The sequence below is a fragment of the Fragaria vesca genome, linkage group LG7 (genome assembly GCF_000184155.1).
Source record: "Fragaria vesca subsp. vesca linkage group LG7, FraVesHawaii_1.0, whole genome shotgun sequence".
NCBI classification, from domain to species: Eukaryota; Viridiplantae; Streptophyta; class Magnoliopsida; order Rosales; family Rosaceae; genus Fragaria; species Fragaria vesca.
In genome coordinates this window covers 20,338,171-20,354,294 of record NC_020497.1, presented here as the reverse complement: position 1 = coordinate 20,354,294, position 16,124 = coordinate 20,338,171, and the positions used below count along the sequence as shown (strand labels likewise).

The 16,124-nt window shown below is 38.7% G+C and overlaps 5 protein-coding genes across 5 annotated transcripts in view; 2 read left to right on the top strand and 3 right to left on the bottom strand.

The window, feature by feature from the left end:
* LOC101299713 (exportin-1-like) overlaps nt 1-3,531 on the bottom strand; it is a 9,891-nt gene extending 6,360 nt beyond the window's left edge. The window contains exons 1-12 of the mRNA XM_004307827.1: nt 3,305-3,531; nt 2,808-2,924; nt 2,403-2,495; nt 2,158-2,229; nt 1,878-1,985; nt 1,712-1,794; nt 1,311-1,449; nt 1,158-1,226; nt 942-1,019; nt 351-413; nt 233-277; nt 42-149 (exon numbers count right to left, since the gene is read on the bottom strand). Coding sequence (XP_004307875.1) covers nt 42-149; nt 233-277; nt 351-413; nt 942-1,019; nt 1,158-1,226; nt 1,311-1,449; nt 1,712-1,794; nt 1,878-1,985; nt 2,158-2,229; nt 2,403-2,495; nt 2,808-2,924; nt 3,305-3,403 — 1,074 coding nt within the window. The 5' untranslated portion in view covers nt 3,404-3,531. The remainder of the gene's footprint in view (nt 1-41; nt 150-232; nt 278-350; nt 414-941; nt 1,020-1,157; nt 1,227-1,310; nt 1,450-1,711; nt 1,795-1,877; nt 1,986-2,157; nt 2,230-2,402; nt 2,496-2,807; nt 2,925-3,304) is intronic.
* An 859-nt stretch (nt 3,532-4,390) lies between these two features.
* Nucleotides 4,391-6,988, top strand: LOC101299425 (ER lumen protein retaining receptor-like). Its single transcript, XM_004307826.1, has 6 exons — nt 4,391-4,633; nt 5,177-5,442; nt 5,559-5,674; nt 6,152-6,225; nt 6,306-6,369; nt 6,605-6,988. The coding sequence occupies exons 1-6, from the start codon at nt 4,543-4,545 to the stop codon at nt 6,639-6,641; spliced, it is 648 nt and encodes a 215-aa protein (XP_004307874.1). The 5' UTR covers nt 4,391-4,542; the 3' UTR covers nt 6,642-6,988.
* A 1,220-nt stretch (nt 6,989-8,208) lies between these two features.
* On the top strand, nt 8,209-10,118 carry LOC101294318 (wall-associated receptor kinase-like 22-like). Its single transcript, XM_004309026.1, has 2 exons — nt 8,209-9,019; nt 9,160-10,118. Exons 1-2 carry the CDS (start codon nt 8,209-8,211, stop codon nt 10,116-10,118), a joined length of 1,770 nt encoding a protein of 589 aa, XP_004309074.1.
* A 1,191-nt stretch (nt 10,119-11,309) lies between these two features.
* On the bottom strand, nt 11,310-12,146 carry LOC101294028 (probable F-box protein At4g22165-like). The gene has a single exon (XM_004309025.1). The coding sequence runs from the start codon at nt 12,144-12,146 to the stop codon at nt 11,310-11,312; it is 837 nt and encodes a 278-aa protein (XP_004309073.1).
* Nucleotides 12,147-12,221: 75 nt separating this feature from the next.
* LOC101299133 (E3 ubiquitin-protein ligase synoviolin-like) lies at nt 12,222-16,108 on the bottom strand. The gene is made up of 8 exons (XM_004307825.1): nt 16,055-16,108; nt 15,367-15,974; nt 14,966-15,142; nt 14,168-14,317; nt 13,856-14,064; nt 13,378-13,534; nt 12,774-13,014; nt 12,222-12,675 (listed from the first exon to the last, which is right to left on the bottom strand). Exons 2-8 carry the CDS (start codon nt 15,897-15,899, stop codon nt 12,526-12,528), a joined length of 1,617 nt encoding a protein of 538 aa, XP_004307873.1. The 5' UTR covers nt 15,900-15,974; nt 16,055-16,108; the 3' UTR covers nt 12,222-12,525.
* Nucleotides 16,109-16,124: the final 16 nt, after the last annotated feature.

Sequence of the window (16,124 nt, the reverse complement as noted above, 5' to 3'; positions counted from 1 at the left end):
GAGAGAGAGAGAGAAACTGAGAGCATCACCATTACGCATACCTTAAAAACTTCAGTGTCATCAACATATGAGATGCTTATAAGATATTCAAGACCCATTAGCAACGCATTGACATTTTCTTGGCTCGTTTCGAGAACTCGAATATGAGACTGCATAAAATGAGAAAATCAGCAATGATCTAGTTGCAGGTTATCTAAACAAGTTACTCATATAAACAAGAGAAGACACTTACCTTGAAAAACGAAGTAAAGAACAGTGCCAGATTCTGAATAAATGCCTAGAGAAAGAACATGAAAAAGAGTTAACACAGCACATGCACAAATGGGGAGCCTAAAACCAATTCAAATTACCTGTTCCTCGCTGGATCCATTTGCATAAGCCTCAGGAATGTTTGTGGTAGTTGGGAGAATAGTCTAATTAAGAAAAGAAAATACAAGTAAAGTGATGAGATTATTATACTACTAGAGGAATAAACCAGAGAACTTGCTTGAGTAAATGCCTTGAAGAATATCATGATTTTGTGCGTTAAATATTGTACTCTTCAATTGCAAAATAAACATGAAATTTCTAGAAACAAATATAGTGTATACAATATTCTCTGATATAAATGGAAAAGAAGAAATATAAATTGAGAACTCAAACAATATATCCTATCTGAGACATTTGAAGGACCTTGACACTCCAACCACTCACTTTTCTTGGTTATTTTCTTCATGTTTAGTAATTCCAGTATAGAAATTTGTCAAAATATACATTGTTAACGCCAAATTATAAATCTGCCACTTATATATTAGCTGCCTTTTAAAAAGTGTTAAAAACAAATCACTAAATTACATGAATCTTTACAGATCTTTTTTCACCTTGTGTACAATAGTACATGAAACATCTACCATTCAGTTTAGATGGATAGGAAGATACAATGAAGTTTGAAGCATACACACCTGTAACTGCACCATGAATATCATATACATTTTAACATACTGAGTATTGTAGAAGTCACCGAATGTAAGTGCTGCAACCTGAAAAAGATATATTTTTTTAAGAAAGAAATACATATAATGAAATGCCGCATATTGTTTCCTTATGGTACCATCTATCTTCGACATTACAGGATAAGTGCAACTAAAGTGCATGAAGAGAAATGGAAAGCAATATACCTCCGTTAAACATTGAAGCGCGAGATTCCGATATTGAGGCATGGGAAAAAACTTCAGAAGGGTTTCCAGCTGTAAAGTACAAAGACACAATAGAGTGATGAGTATAAAATCTTTAAAATGGCAATATGGAAAGCAAAAAAGCATTTTACACACCAACGGGGACTCAAAGATATATCCCAAGGGAATCCATGAGAGGAAAGCATGTAATGTCGATAGTGTTGCACGCATAAGCTCAGTTCTTTGAGATACAGACAGTACGTACAAGCATAACTCATGAATAAGTTGAAACTCGCTGCAAAGAGATCAAACACAATAGGGAGTAAGAGATTGCACGAGCACTATAAAAAGGCAAGTCAAATAAAAAACTATAGGTATTTTCTGATGCCAAAGAAGCAAGGAAAATCTAACACTACAATGAGTATGATAAAGTAACAAATCAAATCAGAGTTATAATACCAGGACATCATTATATGCCAATAGGACGAGGCCAAGAAAAACGTAATTCCAAAAAATAAAAGCAACAGCTATAGCATTAAAAATCTTCAAGCAATTACCTGTTCAATGATTGTTTAAGCTCTTTTATCTTCACCTGAGTCATTTCTCCCCTTGAGAAATCAAAGACCTCTTCACTTAAAAGCTGAATGTATCACATTCAAGCAGTTAATAACAAACCAATGAAAACCATCAAGAGTTTAAAATCAATTAGTAAAAAAGGCTTACTTTCAATATAGCCATACAATTCTCGCAGATTGTTTCACTAGTTTTAGCTGCTGAAACAAGATCTGGAACAAAGCTTCGCCATTTAGCAGGCCAATCATGCTTCAAAATCTGTAGATTAAGTAAATACACCACATTACATCGCAGCATAACAAACGAGAATAAACTTCATATATGAATACACCAGTATAAACTCATTAAAAGTGAAAACACGTATGCGGTAATTACAAGTGTATAGTACGACTAATTAACAAAATTGATGAAGAGTGGAACAAGAAAATACCTGAACCAATATGATATTGAGTTTGTTGACATACAGCCTTTCGTTTCTAAAAGACGCTTCATTACTTGAAAGCTGCGCAAGAGGGTAAAAGCTAAGAGTAAATAAAGCATACAAAAACACAGCTTCATTACTTGAAAGCTGCGCAAGAGGGTAAAAGCTAAGAGTAAATAAAGCATACAAAAACACAGCTTAACAGATTAGCATAGCAAGATTTCCCATCCTCAAATTCAGTGCATAACGCATACCTGCACAATGACATCAGAGATATAATTTTTCATTCCATCTCTCTGTTCAACGGGCAATGCATTCCACCTATACTTGATAACCCCTTCTAGGACCTGCAAATGAAGTAATGAAAACCCATGAAAACCCACAACAAAATCCGCACCTTAAATACAAATAAAAAGATGTATACAGTTTGCTATCTAAAGGTTGAATAGAGTTGAGGGTTGTCTAGACTTTACTATGATTCCATTTCCAATAGAGAACAGAAATATGCTACAAAATTGATTTGATATGTGTTTCTACATGATTATAAAGCAAATCTAGTTTTCAAAAGCATACAGACTCTGCTACATCCAATGACCTCCTAGCTAAAGTAGGCGAAAACTCATTGTGCAACATATTGTTTTTTACGGATCACAACTGACCTGCAAAGCAAAGAACTTGGTATTGAGGTTACTTGTGCTCTGCAAAATGTGCACCACTTGGAGCCACATATCTGGATTGTTTTGCAAGTCCCGCAATATGAGGTCTGCAGCTGCCCTCTGTGTCACAAAAAAAGTACTCTCAGAAATCACAAAATTATGGTGGAACACATTGTTACAAAATAAGAACAAATATATATTTCATCTATGATTTCGATAGAGTCTCAGCAGCCAAATTGAGTTATTGAAACAAGTATCAAATTCAGCTCAACTATTTCTGAATTTGTTCGTTTAAGAATTTCAAAAATATCTGCGGTTTAAACCCTAAGATTAAACTGATAAACCCTACGGCGTGGACAATAACCCCAATTCACCGCCGTCGCATAAAAAAGCCCCAAACAGAAGACACGTTAAACCCTAGCGCCTCAAAACCGAAAATCGAAAAGCTCAGTGAACAACGAAACAGAGAAAGGAGGGAGGAAGGAGCAAAAATCTCTCACCTCCTCCTTAGATCCGGTGCCGTAAAAGGCCGAGACGGTGGCATCGAGCAGGCCAACGTCGATAGGCTGGCTCAAATCCCGAAGCTTCTCGGCCGCCATAGGGAAGGCGGAGAGACTATAGGGAAGGAAGGGAGAGTCGATCAAACCCTAGAACCGGGAGGTAGTAGTAGAGTGAAACAGATGACCCAAACCCTAAGTGAGAAAGAGAGAGAGAGAAAGAGAGCGAATAGTAGTGAAGAGAGGCCAAAGGGGGTTGTGTGTGTGATTTATTTATATATTAATTGAGGAAAAGAAGAGAGATAGGGGCGGAGGGAAATAAAGATAGCTTGAAAATGAAGCAGTGTGTGCGTGCAGGGGAGTGAAAGAGTCAAAGACGGGTGAGTATTTGTATTGCTATGGGTTTGTTGAATTGAGGTTTTTCCGGCTCTCTCTCAGAGACGTGCCTCTAAATAAAGATTGATCGAGTGACCTAAGCCGAGACGATTTCGGACTCTAAAATATAGTTCGTAATTGCGCCGGAATTGACACGCGCTAGTCAGATAGTGGACTCTAGATCTACATCCGTCACTTCGTTAAGATTTTTCTTTTTCGTACTCTTGTTTTGTTGTTTCGATAGATTCGTTCTCTAACGGCCACAGCTCGTAGGAATGAAAACTATTCTATATTGGCAAAATAAACAAAATTAGCATGATTTTGAAACCATTTTGTATTTAGGGAAAAGGAATTACTAGGTGGGGCCTCTTTGCCTGGCTGTGACGCTCCAATTGAAGCTGCCCGATTTGTCAATAAATCAAGCACTTGTGACAAATTAACCTCATATTGTTTTCAAAAGTTGAAACGGAATTGGCTCCGAGAGTCTGGTTTTGATTGGATACTAGTTGGCAATGGGGCCTTTGGGCTTTTCGTGTGTCACGTGGTTGCTTAAACAAGCATTGTACTTGGGCCTATTCTCAGTGCAAGGGCCAAAGCCCAATTATATGAAGAGGGTACAGAGTCGATGTGGGAGAGGGAACGAGAGGAATGGCAGATGGAGAAAGACCTGTGGCAAAGTCAAGGCTTACCTGCTCTACAGAGGAGGTAGTCAGTCTTAAAATAAATGAAAAAGGAAGAAGTTGGAAACACTTGCACACAAGCAAACCAGACTACCAGAGCCAATAAGAAGAAGTTGGAAACACTTGCACACAAGCAAACCAGAGCCAACAAGGAAGAAGCAGCGCTTGTTTCTGAACAAGGGAAACATGAATCTGTTTAGATTGGCAGGAGACATGACCCACCTCCTGGGCATACTAGTTCTGTTCCTTAAGATCCACTCCACCAAATCTTGTGCAGGTACAAGTGCATACATACATACAATGATACATATATGTATATGATCATTCATTGATTCCTTGCAGACATTTCTTCCTTTCGGATTGTACCTGTGTTGCTCTCTAAATAATCTGTTATACTTCGTATTGTAGTTTGACTACAGATAGATCAAAACTTGAGACTTTGAATCCCCGTTTTAGTTCCCTATCCCATATATACTTCATTGTTTGATTCTCGTTTCTTGAGAACTTGTTACTGCTAAGAAGCTGTATAGCAACGCAAGACATTTGCAAGAAATAAAGACTGTACTTTAGATAGAGAGGAAGAACTATCAGTTTTAAAGCCAGAAGTCCTACCTTCGTATATCTTTGAGTTAGTGACTGAATGCACTTTTGTAAATCTCCTATTCTTACGTTTAGCTACAATTGAAAACTATTTGGTAGTTCTATTGAGTTCTTTGACTCAGTTCACCAGGTTACTATTACTGGTGTGCAGAACCAGCATGACATGCTTGAGGTTGTTAAGTGCCTTTTTCAGTCTAATAACAGTGATCATTTGTTCCAGGGATTTCACTTAAAACGCAAGAACTGTATGCGTTGGTGTTTCTCACCCGATACATGGACTTGATTGTGAAGTATTACTCTCTATATAACACATTATTCAAGCTAATCTTCATTGGAACTTCTTTTGCCACGGTCTGGTACATGAGGTACCATAAAGTAGTGAAGCAAACATACAATAAGGATCAAGATACTTTCAGACACTACTATCTGATCCTTGTTTGCTTGGTGTTGGCTGTTCTGATTCCCCATGAATTTACTGTAACTCAAGTATGAAAAGTTCATGCCTTTTCTTGTCCTTTCTTTTTAATATATACTCCAGTTAAAACCATTAATTTGTAACTGTCTGAAGTTCAATCTTTTGGGAACCTGATCTGTTGGAATAGGTGTTGTGGACATTTTCAATATACCTTGAAGCTGTTGCAATTTTACCTCAATTGGTACTACTTCAAAGTTCAAGAAACATTGACAACCTGACTGGAAACTACGTTTTCCTTCTTGGGTATGTCCTAACTCCTCTTTGGCAGAATGCCATTTGCTTTTGTCCTATTTCTTTTCTTGGATCGGATTCTCTGAAACTTTGCACCTTGTTAGGATCAAATGGGACTACAAAGTACCATAATGTGTTACGCAAACAATCAAGAATGTCATAGATTCATACCTATCTTTTATCAAGTGGAACATGTCATAGTAATCAGCGATGTTATGTAATGGCTAAGTATGAAATTAGGAGTCTTGTTTTTGAATTCACAGAGTGCATTAGTTATTTGAACAAAATTTGATAGCATATATTCTTAGAAGATGGTGATACTATCAGATACTTAACAGAAAAAGAATGACAATGCTGATGGTACTGTTAACGAGGTCTTCTGTTTTCCATTTATGAAATCCCCTAGGGATTTCAGAATACTAGATCGTTTATGTTTCTTGAATTTTTGTTTGTGTGATTATGGTGTAAATTTGTTTGTTGTCCTTGTAGTACTTATCGAGCCCTATATCTTCTCAATTGGATCTATCGTTTCTTCACAGAGCTGCACAGAGTTCGCTGGATACGTAAGTTCTATTTGGAGTTAATGAAATTGTTGTCCATCCCATTTAGGCTAGAGTGATTAATTCATGTATTCAAAACGCAGCTTGGATCTCAGGCCTAATTCAGACTGTTCTTTATGCCGACTTTTTCTACTATTATGTCAAAAGGTACCTCATCTGGTCTCCTTTTTATGCTAAACTTCTCCCATGAGAGTAATTGATTCAGCTCATTGTACTGGAAACACATTGGAAGGAACTGATATAAGATTGAATCACCTGTCAGTTTCTTCTTAACTGCAGTTATCATTTGAAACATGCATGAGACTGCCTTTTGAACAAATATAAGATACTTAAGTTTGTATGCTCCTATTTCGTACTGACATATTTTGTTGGATTTCTCCAGCTGGAAGAAGCATGAAGAGCTTAAGCTTCCTGCTTGAAATCGATCATTCTGGATTTGTAATTTCTCCAACAGAAAAGCAATGCATATATACCGCTACTGCAGAGTTGGACAGTTCTTCTTCTTCAATTTATCCTTGTCTTGAGCTTCTCTCATCTGAAATCTGATTAGCATGCATAGAATAGTATATGAATCATGATGGGAATTTAATGATCCACGAAATAGTGGATAGATAGTAGGAAACCCTTCTCGTTACTGTCATAGTGTCATACTATAAATTTCAAAATCAACCTAACTAGGGAGATATTATCGGTGTTGTTAAGATCTAAGTAACATGGTTACTCGATTTCCTTTTATAAGACTTTTTTCCTTTTTCTGTTTTATCTCATTCTCTTCTTATTTCCCTGTCTCACTCGCGTCGATCACCCTGCATTTTCAAGATCCTGTTCATGAACTTCCATATGCTCCTCCTTTTTGTCTCAATACAATATATCTCCAGAGAATACATAAAAATGTAAAATCTTCTAGATAAATGTAAAATGTACTATCGAAAAAGCCATTTGAAACTAGGTACTTAAATAAAACACTGACCAACATGTTTTAAGTAAAGAGAACACTCTTCTGCATATACTGATATAAAACATCCCATTAAAATACTTGACATGGCAGCTAAAGGTACAAACTAGCCTGCTATGGCCTTTTCCTCATCAATTACTAAGCATAATTTCACTTGATAGCTCACTCAGAGAATCATAACTTCACATTTCGTTTTGTCCATGGAACAAACGTGCCTGTTTCAGATTCTTGCGCCACAAGTAGTTGTAAATGAGGGAAACAGAGAACAAGTCAGTGCTGTTGCAGACCTAGCATGGAAGAAGTGGGCAGAGAGCTAAAGAGGCTGTACGACACATATATACTAGGGTGTCATGACAGTGAAAGAAGGCCATTCAGAGCTTCTCATTCATATTAGTCTGGTAGCACCTACTATGTTTTTGAATGTCCATCATGTTCTGTGTTGTTAATACCAGCTACTAATATGGTATTACCATCTGACCATCAGAATCTCAAAGCTCCAGAACACAGATTGCATCAAACTTTCACTGTTCACTTGTTGAAAATAGTTGGTAAGATGAAGTGATTAAAAGAGACGAGAGAATGTGTAGTTTATATATTCTTGACTTGAAATATTGAAAAATCAACCTAGATAGAAAAATCAACCTAGAATAAACTATATAGTAGAGAGAACTAGAGATTCAACACCGCGTGAAAGGAAGGAACAGGGAAGCAGCAGGTTGTATATCGCCATACTCACATTTCACAACTACACATTGGATGCTTGTGTTAGGATATTAAGCACTAATTGTATCCAATTAGTAGTAAGAGTGTTTAGCTGTTAGTTAATTAGCTAGCTTAAGTTCATACTGAGCTATAGATAAGGGAGACGTGGTTGGTCTCTGTGGTGTCTTAAGACATCATATTTGCTGTAGCTTCTCTCTTTTCTTCAATTAATCAGAATCACAGTTTCCTTATCTTCTGTATTGCTTTCTTCTTCTCTAAGCTTTTAGCTTACCAAGCAAAATTCTTTCTCTTATTATTAGTTTCACAAAATGCTCTCTTGGTTTACCTTAGCTTCTATATTGCTTTTGTTTACAGCAATTCCATTAGAAGCCAATTCCAACCAAAAAGAATTTGGAGATCTCAATCTCACAACTTCTTTTTCCGGCCCTACTGGGAAAGGAAGTGGATCTTCTCTAGGTAACAGCTGCCTCGAAGTACTATGTAGCAGCACTAATCTTGAGCAAGAGGTACAAGCTTCTTCATTTGCGAAGGTACGAGTGAATAAGTCCATTTACGGTTATAGTAATTGTAGCTTCTACACCGGAGCTGGAGCGACGATGTTGCAGTCTCACAAGGTCCATGCTGCAATGAATTTGAAAGATCACACAACCTCCAACACTATTGCAAATAACTTTACAACAGTCATAGGTTATGAATCATTTGGCTTTATAGGTTACGAACCATTAACTTTGAACATCAACAGTCCTCTGGCTGACCAGGAGGATGGGGCTTGTTCTGGTATTGGCTATTGCCATTCCTCCATTCCAAGACGCATCGAGTACTCTTTTGCAAAGGAGGCAGAAAGTATAGTAAACATAACTTTGTTATCCATGTATATCTGGTATACCATGAGAGTTGGTGTTACTGGTACACCATCCAAGTCCAGCCTCATCCTTCCTTTGTCCATGGTAGGAAACGTCAGTAGTGCGCGACAGCTGTACTATGAAAACATGGCTGTCCCTCAAAACTATGGTAAAGGATCTGTACATTCTCTCATCGAAGTTGGAACACGTGAGAAATTGGTATACGACATGGCTTACCTTCCACACAGCAAAGTCTTTCATGCAAATTTTACTGTAGGTAAGTTGGTAGTCCCTGACTAACTATAATTCATAACTGATTTTTAGCCTGAACAATAACAGATGATTGTCATGGTTTTTTATAAGATTTTGGAATTTTTAGCTGAGGTGTATAGATAACTGACTGCTAAAAACTTGCAGGCCTCGGCTTTTGTTGCTTATTTATTGTTTTTGGGATCACTGGGATCTATTCTAGTGTGAAGAACCAAAAGTTGGTTAAGCACAAATCCAAGTTTTTCCAGAAAAATGGAGGGTTATTATTACAGCAGCATATTAATGCTTCTACCACCAGAGGACGTACAACAATTTTTACTTCCAAGGAGCTAGAAATGACTATGAACTATCATAAGAAGAGTCACACTTTCAGTCCAGAAGATTATGGAGTCCAGCGTTTCGTAAATGAGATTATCACTCTCACCCAAATCAACCATCAAAATGTGGTCAAGTTCTTCGGATGCTGTCTGGAGACTGAAGCTCCCATACTAGTCTATGAACTCGCCTCCAGTGGGACCCTTTTCGACTACATTCATCATAGGAATGGGAGAAGTTCATTGCCATGGGATGTCCTTCTAAAGATAGCCTCAGAATCAGCAGCTGCCCTTGCTTATCTGCATTCTGCGTCAATCATTCATGGAAATGTCAAGTCTTCAAACATATTGTTAACAGATTGTTTTATGGCCAAAGTCGTCGGCTTAAGACCTTCGAGGTTAGTCCCTAGTAATGAATCACAAATAATCACATTGTTTCAGAGAACACTAGGCTATCTAGACCCGGAGTATCTTCATAAAGGCCAATTGACAGATAAGAGCGATGTTTACAGCTTTGGAATGGTTTTGTTAGAGATTGTAACAGGAGAGAAGCCAATATCATTTGGCAGACCAGAGTGTCAAAGAATCATTTCTTCCCATTTTGTATTGTCCATGGAGTCACAAAGCGGTCTTTTTGATCAGATTGTTGGGGCACAAGTACTAAAACAAGAACAAGAACAAGAGCAAGTCAGAGCCGTAGCTGAGCTTGCAAAGAGATGCCTCAGTTTGAGTAGCGCAGAGAGGCCTGCTATGGAAGAAGTGGCCAGGGAGTTGACAATGCTGAGATCATGAACCACCCATATACGTACTTGTTGGGACACAAGTACTAAAACAAGAACAAGAACAAGAGCAAGTCAGAGCCGTAGCTGAGCTTGCAAAGAGATGCCTCAGTTTGAGTAGTGCAGAGAGGCCTGCTATGGAAGAAGTGGCCAGGGAGTTGACAATGCTGAGATCATGAACCACCCATATACGTACCCAGCCAGCTACTATCTATAGACAGTCTCATTGTTATCTTATTCTCCTATGTGCATAATTCATCTATATATGGCAGATTCCTACAATTTCGTATTATGTATATTGTTGAATGTTTCGTCTAAGTCAAAGTTTGATTTTCAGTACCCCAACATAAAAATTAGGGTCAATGCATGACACACTCACCACCCAATAGCTATATGTACATGTTTGCTTCTTACATATGTTTTCTTCTTATATGTGATGCAATATTGTTAACTTTCATTCTTTATCTGAACAGACTAAGTTGGAACTTAGGACACAGCAACTAGCTAGTATATAATATTTCTGGAACAAAATGAATCAACACCTTGATCAGATAGATGAACTCGTACGTGGACTAAGTGTCACTCTGATAAATTAAGTTTGATCGATCACAACACAAGCAGTTCCAAACATGCAGTTCACAACGCAAGCCTTGAGGAGAAGTGCATGCATGTTATTTAGTAAAGTATCACTCTTGTAAATTAGTATGACAATATCACTATGTATATGATCAGTTCTCAACAATCGATCTCAAGTATATAATACATTGTAAACAAAATGAAAAAACTATAAAGAACATTGGTATGAATTGATTGATGGCACAATCCAAAGCGCCGGCGGGTTGCGCAATTGCCAATCAATACTTAGAGATTCATACGGTGTAGCAGTAAACTCGCTTAAATGGAACACACCAATTTCAGCACGCAGTGGTGGTTTCGTCTCATTTGGTCCCCAGGGTCTAAAATTCTTAAACGTGAGATCATCGGTGTAGTATATATATGCAATCCGCCTCGATGGGATAGTTTGAAGCCAAAACAGACACCGGTTGATTGTCGCCGATGAAGAAAGCCTCGTCTCCAATGGTCCTCACCGGAATATGCTGCACGATATTATTGTCTTCCTGGTCTAACACCACCCTGCAGATCTGGAATGTCTCGAGAGTAATGGGCATGTCGTCGTCGTATAGTGGTAGGTCATACCATATCATTATACGGAGAAGGAATAGCTCTCCCTTTGTTGACTCAACAAGATAATCACGAGTTGACTGAATCTGTCGGGTACAAGTATCCTTCCTTCCGTTACTGCTTTGTTGTTGTTGTTGCTGCTATGATCATTATAATCCACGGCCATCATTAATCCACCATCTCCGACTGTGTATAGTTTACCTCTATGGAACACGAGGTCCTTCATGTACAAGTCGTCGCCGTCGTCGTCTTTGGCGGGGACGAGAGTCCAGCTTGTTTGGCCTTTTTTAATGAAAGCCAACTTGGCATAAACACCGCAGAGCACCGCGACAACATAGTCGTCGGGACTTAGGATAGGGTCGGCTGAGAGAACAACTTTTGCGACGTAATATCCATAGAGACCCTTAGCTTTGTGGTGCGGTAGGACAGTGAACTGGAAATCGAGGAAATCCAAAGGAGGGAGACGGATGGGGTCGGCTGCAGTTTGGAAAGGATTATGGAGAGTAATAGCAAGACGCTCATCATCTACTGTGGCTAACCAACCATGGCAGGAGCCGCAACACCTTTTCGTATAGGAAGGAAGTTTTAAGTGAATGTTGTCGTACACTTTTGTTTCCGAAAGGCTGTATATTCTTCTTCGGGTCTTATTTCCGTCATCGGATTCAAGTGGTGGTGGGATGATGAGCAACGGAAGTAGCTTCTGGTGGTTGCGTTTAGGGTTTGTTTGAAAATAGGTTTTCGCAAAAGTATGCCATTGTTTGCAAACAGCGCCAAAACGAACAATGTCTATTGGCTCCAACAATTTATCCAGAACCAAAGAGAGAGCAAGCCATTGTGACGTTGGGTCTGTCAAGGCCATTTGTGTTTGTTTTTGGAACAATAGCCATTTGTGCCCTTATTATAGACTTATAGACTTATTTTAAAACAAAATTCTGGAAGAATACGGAATTCTGAAATATAAGCGAACAAGGATTCCCTTTGTCCTACCAAACCCAACACGAGTTTGAATTCAATGATAGAACGCAGAAACACAAAGAACTCAAAAGCAGACACCTAATCAATGCATAGAATGATAGAATATCATTTGCCAGAAGCGTTCTCATATGTCATATATCCCTGTTTCTCTTCTTTTCATTTTAACAAAAACACCTTATACAACATTGCAGTCATCCTACCTAGTCTTATCTCCCATCCTTGTATCCACATATTACGTCTTGAAACCAATAGCTCGAGTAAATCTAGTCAACAACATCCTCACCAAGCCCGCAATCTGATTCAGAAGAAGGTGCCACATTCTTTCCTTTGCTATCTGCTGCTAATGTTGGTACCCCTTCCGCATTCTCCTCGGGTTTTCGCTTTTGTAAAATTTGGAGCTGATTCTTCAGGATCTGTCCAGGAAAAAAAAAACAACTTGAGAACACTGGCATACAAAAATCACAACATGGAGATTTATGACTGCCACATGTTTTCAGACAATAAAGGGTACCTCAATCTGGTGCAGAAGAACTTTTCTCTGGGCCTCCAGCTGAGAAGCTGTTGTATTTGAACCGCTGCCCAACCTCTCCCCATTGGCTCCATGAAAAGGAGAAAACATGTAATGCGGAGATTGAGGCAATGACAAGTTTGCAGGTCCACCAGGGGTTGCAAACTGCGGTTGTGAATGTAATTCAGCACTAGAGGACTCAGCCATATGTCTATTAAGAGGAAGTGCCACATATCCAGAAGACCTGCATACAACACGAGATTGCTTGTTAAATTCCTGATCAGGCAACACTCTCTCTATCAGCCAGTGAAACTAAAAGACTGATGACTATACAGAAATTGGCTGTTAATATCATAGTTCAAAAATACAATCAACTATTTCACTGGGAAGTGGGTGGAGCTATATCCAGAACCACTAAACACACCCAACTTTTTTATTTTATAAGCACAATGTTCTATGCCAACTTAGCAGGATATATGTATAGTCACTTGTACAGTGCACACTCCAACAGGCACACAAGTAGCTAAATTCTATGAGGGGAAACAAAATGGCAATGAACAGATAAAAATAGAAGTGTAACCACTTTACTACAATAAGAGTGGCATACCATACTAGTCTGTTTGCAGATGGATATACATAAGATTTCTCATATATTGATGCAGCTGCAGCAGCAGCTCGGAGTCTTGCTTCATGATGGCTCATGTTATCACCAGCAGCTCCACCACTAGTTGATCCTTGAGCAGTTGCACCTGATATGCCTGTCCCTGTTCCAACTCAAATCATTAAACACTATCTTTGACTAAAGTCCCGTATGACTATAGTGGCTCACAAATATAAAACCATGAAACATGATATGTTCAGTATACTTCACTACACATTACTAAAGCCACAAGTTAAATGTCCAATTGGCATTTGATTGAGGCCTTAACTTGTTGTTTCCTATGATAACAACCCTTCATTTATGGAGAAAAAATTATATATAAAAATACAAAGTTCTGAAGGATCCTCGAACACAAAATATCAGACTTCACGGCTTCTTAACAGCAAGTTAATACTACATGCAAACTCAAAAACCGGATGTTTACCCTGTTGATGAGCATCGGGGCGTGATCCACTTTGTCCTCGAGCAGTACCTGTCCGACCATCAGGAGGTACAACAAGGGCTCTGCATGTTGGGCAGGTATGTTGTCGCTCCAACCATGATCGCAAGCAAGCCACATGAAAAAGGTGTCCACATAATAGTTTCTTGGCTGTTGTCATTTCTTCACGACAAATGATGCAGGTTGCGTCGCCTCTAGATATCCATCAGAAAAGAAAAAGAAAATTAGATTCTCATATGCAGAACAAACATTAACAGTAATCAGACCACTAGAAAATAATAGTAAATTTTAACTCACGCATTAAGCTCTTCAGGTGTAGCGTCTGGGAACCGATCATTCATGTTTGAAGTGATTTTTCGATAACGGACGTAATCAGCAACACGAATCTTAAAGTTCCTAAAGGTCTCATAGAGTTCGCGAATCAAGTGCACTGGCAAGCCATAGTACCTAAGGAGGGGAAGAATTTAATATCAATATGAAAGAAAAAGTTCAACATGTGCATATCAAATGTTAATTACTACCCTTAGAGGAACTTCCCTACATAAACATTCTGTAACATTTGGGCCTCTATCAACGTCCACCACTAAAGACCAAATAAGTTGAATGTAACATTAATTAATTGAGAGGTTCAAGTACAATGATTTCAACTGAAGAATTTGCTCCATAACAAATTCAATCTAATAAACCAAAAGGTTGCCCCAGGAGTTAGGATAAGTGGTGGGTTTGGTTGCCCTCTCCTGTAACCAAAAAAAAAAAAAAAAAAATTGAAATAAACCAAATGTTAAAATATTGTGAAGTACACTAACTAGTGTTTTACATCCTATCAATCTCTAAGGTGGTATCATGTAGTCATTCCAGGTGTCATAATTACAATGTTTTTCCATCTGAGTGTTCTTTAGGAATAAAAATCCTAATACAATTGCTGAGTTATGTAACAAGTTAGACATGAAAACCATGAATATACAATCTTGAGGGAAGTGTTAGGTATGTGTGTGTGAGGTGTGGGTCTATGCTCAGGTGTGCTCTAAAGTTAGCAAACAATTGCATTTGTACATAAGAAAACTATCTACACCAATGGTCAATTGAAACACTCACATGAAAATCACAATGAAGAAGCACAAATACATAGACAAGTGGAGCAAGTCCCGAATAAGTTCCAAATAAAAAGTGTAGACATGCTTCTTCTCCCATTGTCCCTCCATAATCATGTCAGTGACATAGAAAATATATTTCACAAATGTTGACAGCGTTGTCGTTGCTAGGATCATGTACCTGAGATTAGAAACAAGTGAACAACAGACCTAATTAAAAGAAGAAACACCATAATGCAGAACTTGATAAGAACATGCAACAACTCATATAGTCTGCTACAAGAAACTTCGATGGATCATTTGGTAGTGCAAGCATTCTCATATAGTCATTTCAGATGCAATAGTAACTTAACATTAAGTAGCACGTTTAACGCGTAAAACGGAGCAGAAGGAAGGATCACTCACTCGAATGCAAAAAAGAGGCAAACCGAAGGCTTCTGAGTGGCTACGATGGTTCTGACAGCACTGTACAAAAAGAGACTATCTACAACAAACAAGAACCCCAAAAACGACACAATCCTCACATGCGACAGCGTCGGCACAGAAGGAGTAGTCTCAATGTACTCCACTCTCTTCTGCGCCAACCAATGCAGAGCCTTTATCAGCAACAGAGCAGTAACAAAAGCCAGAAACGACACCGAAAAGTCCTGCCTGAAAATCGTGATTGCAAACAGAATCTCCATGACTTCCCTCCACGACTGCTCGTTGAGCCTCTCCACCTCCGGCTCCCGGAGCTTGCCGAGGAAGAGCTTCTTGGTCAGTTGCCAGAGAATACACATGATGACGAGGCCCATGTTGAGGAGAAGCACCAGGCTGATCTTGGAGGTTGATAGATAAACCATGGCTGGGTAAAACTGGCCTCTGCTGCTAAACGCATGGTAAATAATCGCTAGGGTTCCGATCAAACTCAGCCCAGCGTAGGTTTGCAGCCTCATCATTATTATTTTTTCAAAACGATTCAACAGATTAAGAAATTCAAATCTAACAATGTTACAGTGCCATCCAGTTCACACCTAGATTTCAAAAAAAAAAATCAATAAATCAAAGACTGAAAAATCGAAATTTAATTATACGATTAGGAAGAATGAATTACCTGGTGGGAAGATTTTGCTCCGTTGAAATTTCGGGTTTGCTCTGTTCGTTCTGTGCTGGGTTTCTTTTAT

What these genes read in the sequence shown, in the direction of transcription:
- LOC101294318 (XM_004309026.1), top strand. Translation starts at nt 8,209, where the DNA reads ATGCTCTCTTGGTTTACCTTAGCTTCTATATTGCTTTTGTTTACAGCA. An exon ending in TCATGCAAATTTTACTGTAG is followed by an intron (nt 9,020 to 9,159) that starts GTAAGTTGGTAG and finishes AAAAACTTGCAG; the next exon opens with GCCTCGGCTTTTGTTGCTTA.
- LOC101299133 (XM_004307825.1), bottom strand. Translation starts at nt 15,899, where the DNA reads ATGATGAGGCTGCAAACCTACGCTGGGCTGAGTTTGATCGGAACCCTA. An exon ending in TGCCTCTTTTTTGCATTCGA is followed by an intron (nt 15,143 to 15,366) that starts GTGAGTGATCCT and finishes TTCTAATCTCAG; the next exon opens with GTACATGATCCTAGCAACGA. An exon ending in ACACCTGAAGAGCTTAATGC is followed by an intron (nt 14,065 to 14,167) that starts GTGAGTTAAAAT and finishes ATGGATATCTAG; the next exon opens with AGGCGACGCAACCTGCATCA.
- LOC101299425 (XM_004307826.1), top strand. Translation starts at nt 4,543, where the DNA reads ATGAATCTGTTTAGATTGGCAGGAGACATGACCCACCTCCTGGGCATA. An exon ending in ATGAATTTACTGTAACTCAA is followed by an intron (nt 5,443 to 5,558) that starts GTATGAAAAGTT and finishes CTGTTGGAATAG; the next exon opens with GTGTTGTGGACATTTTCAAT. An exon ending in AACTACGTTTTCCTTCTTGG is followed by an intron (nt 5,675 to 6,151) that starts GTATGTCCTAAC and finishes TTGTCCTTGTAG; the next exon opens with TACTTATCGAGCCCTATATC.
- LOC101294028 (XM_004309025.1), bottom strand. Translation starts at nt 12,146, where the DNA reads ATGGCCTTGACAGACCCAACGTCACAATGGCTTGCTCTCTCTTTGGTT.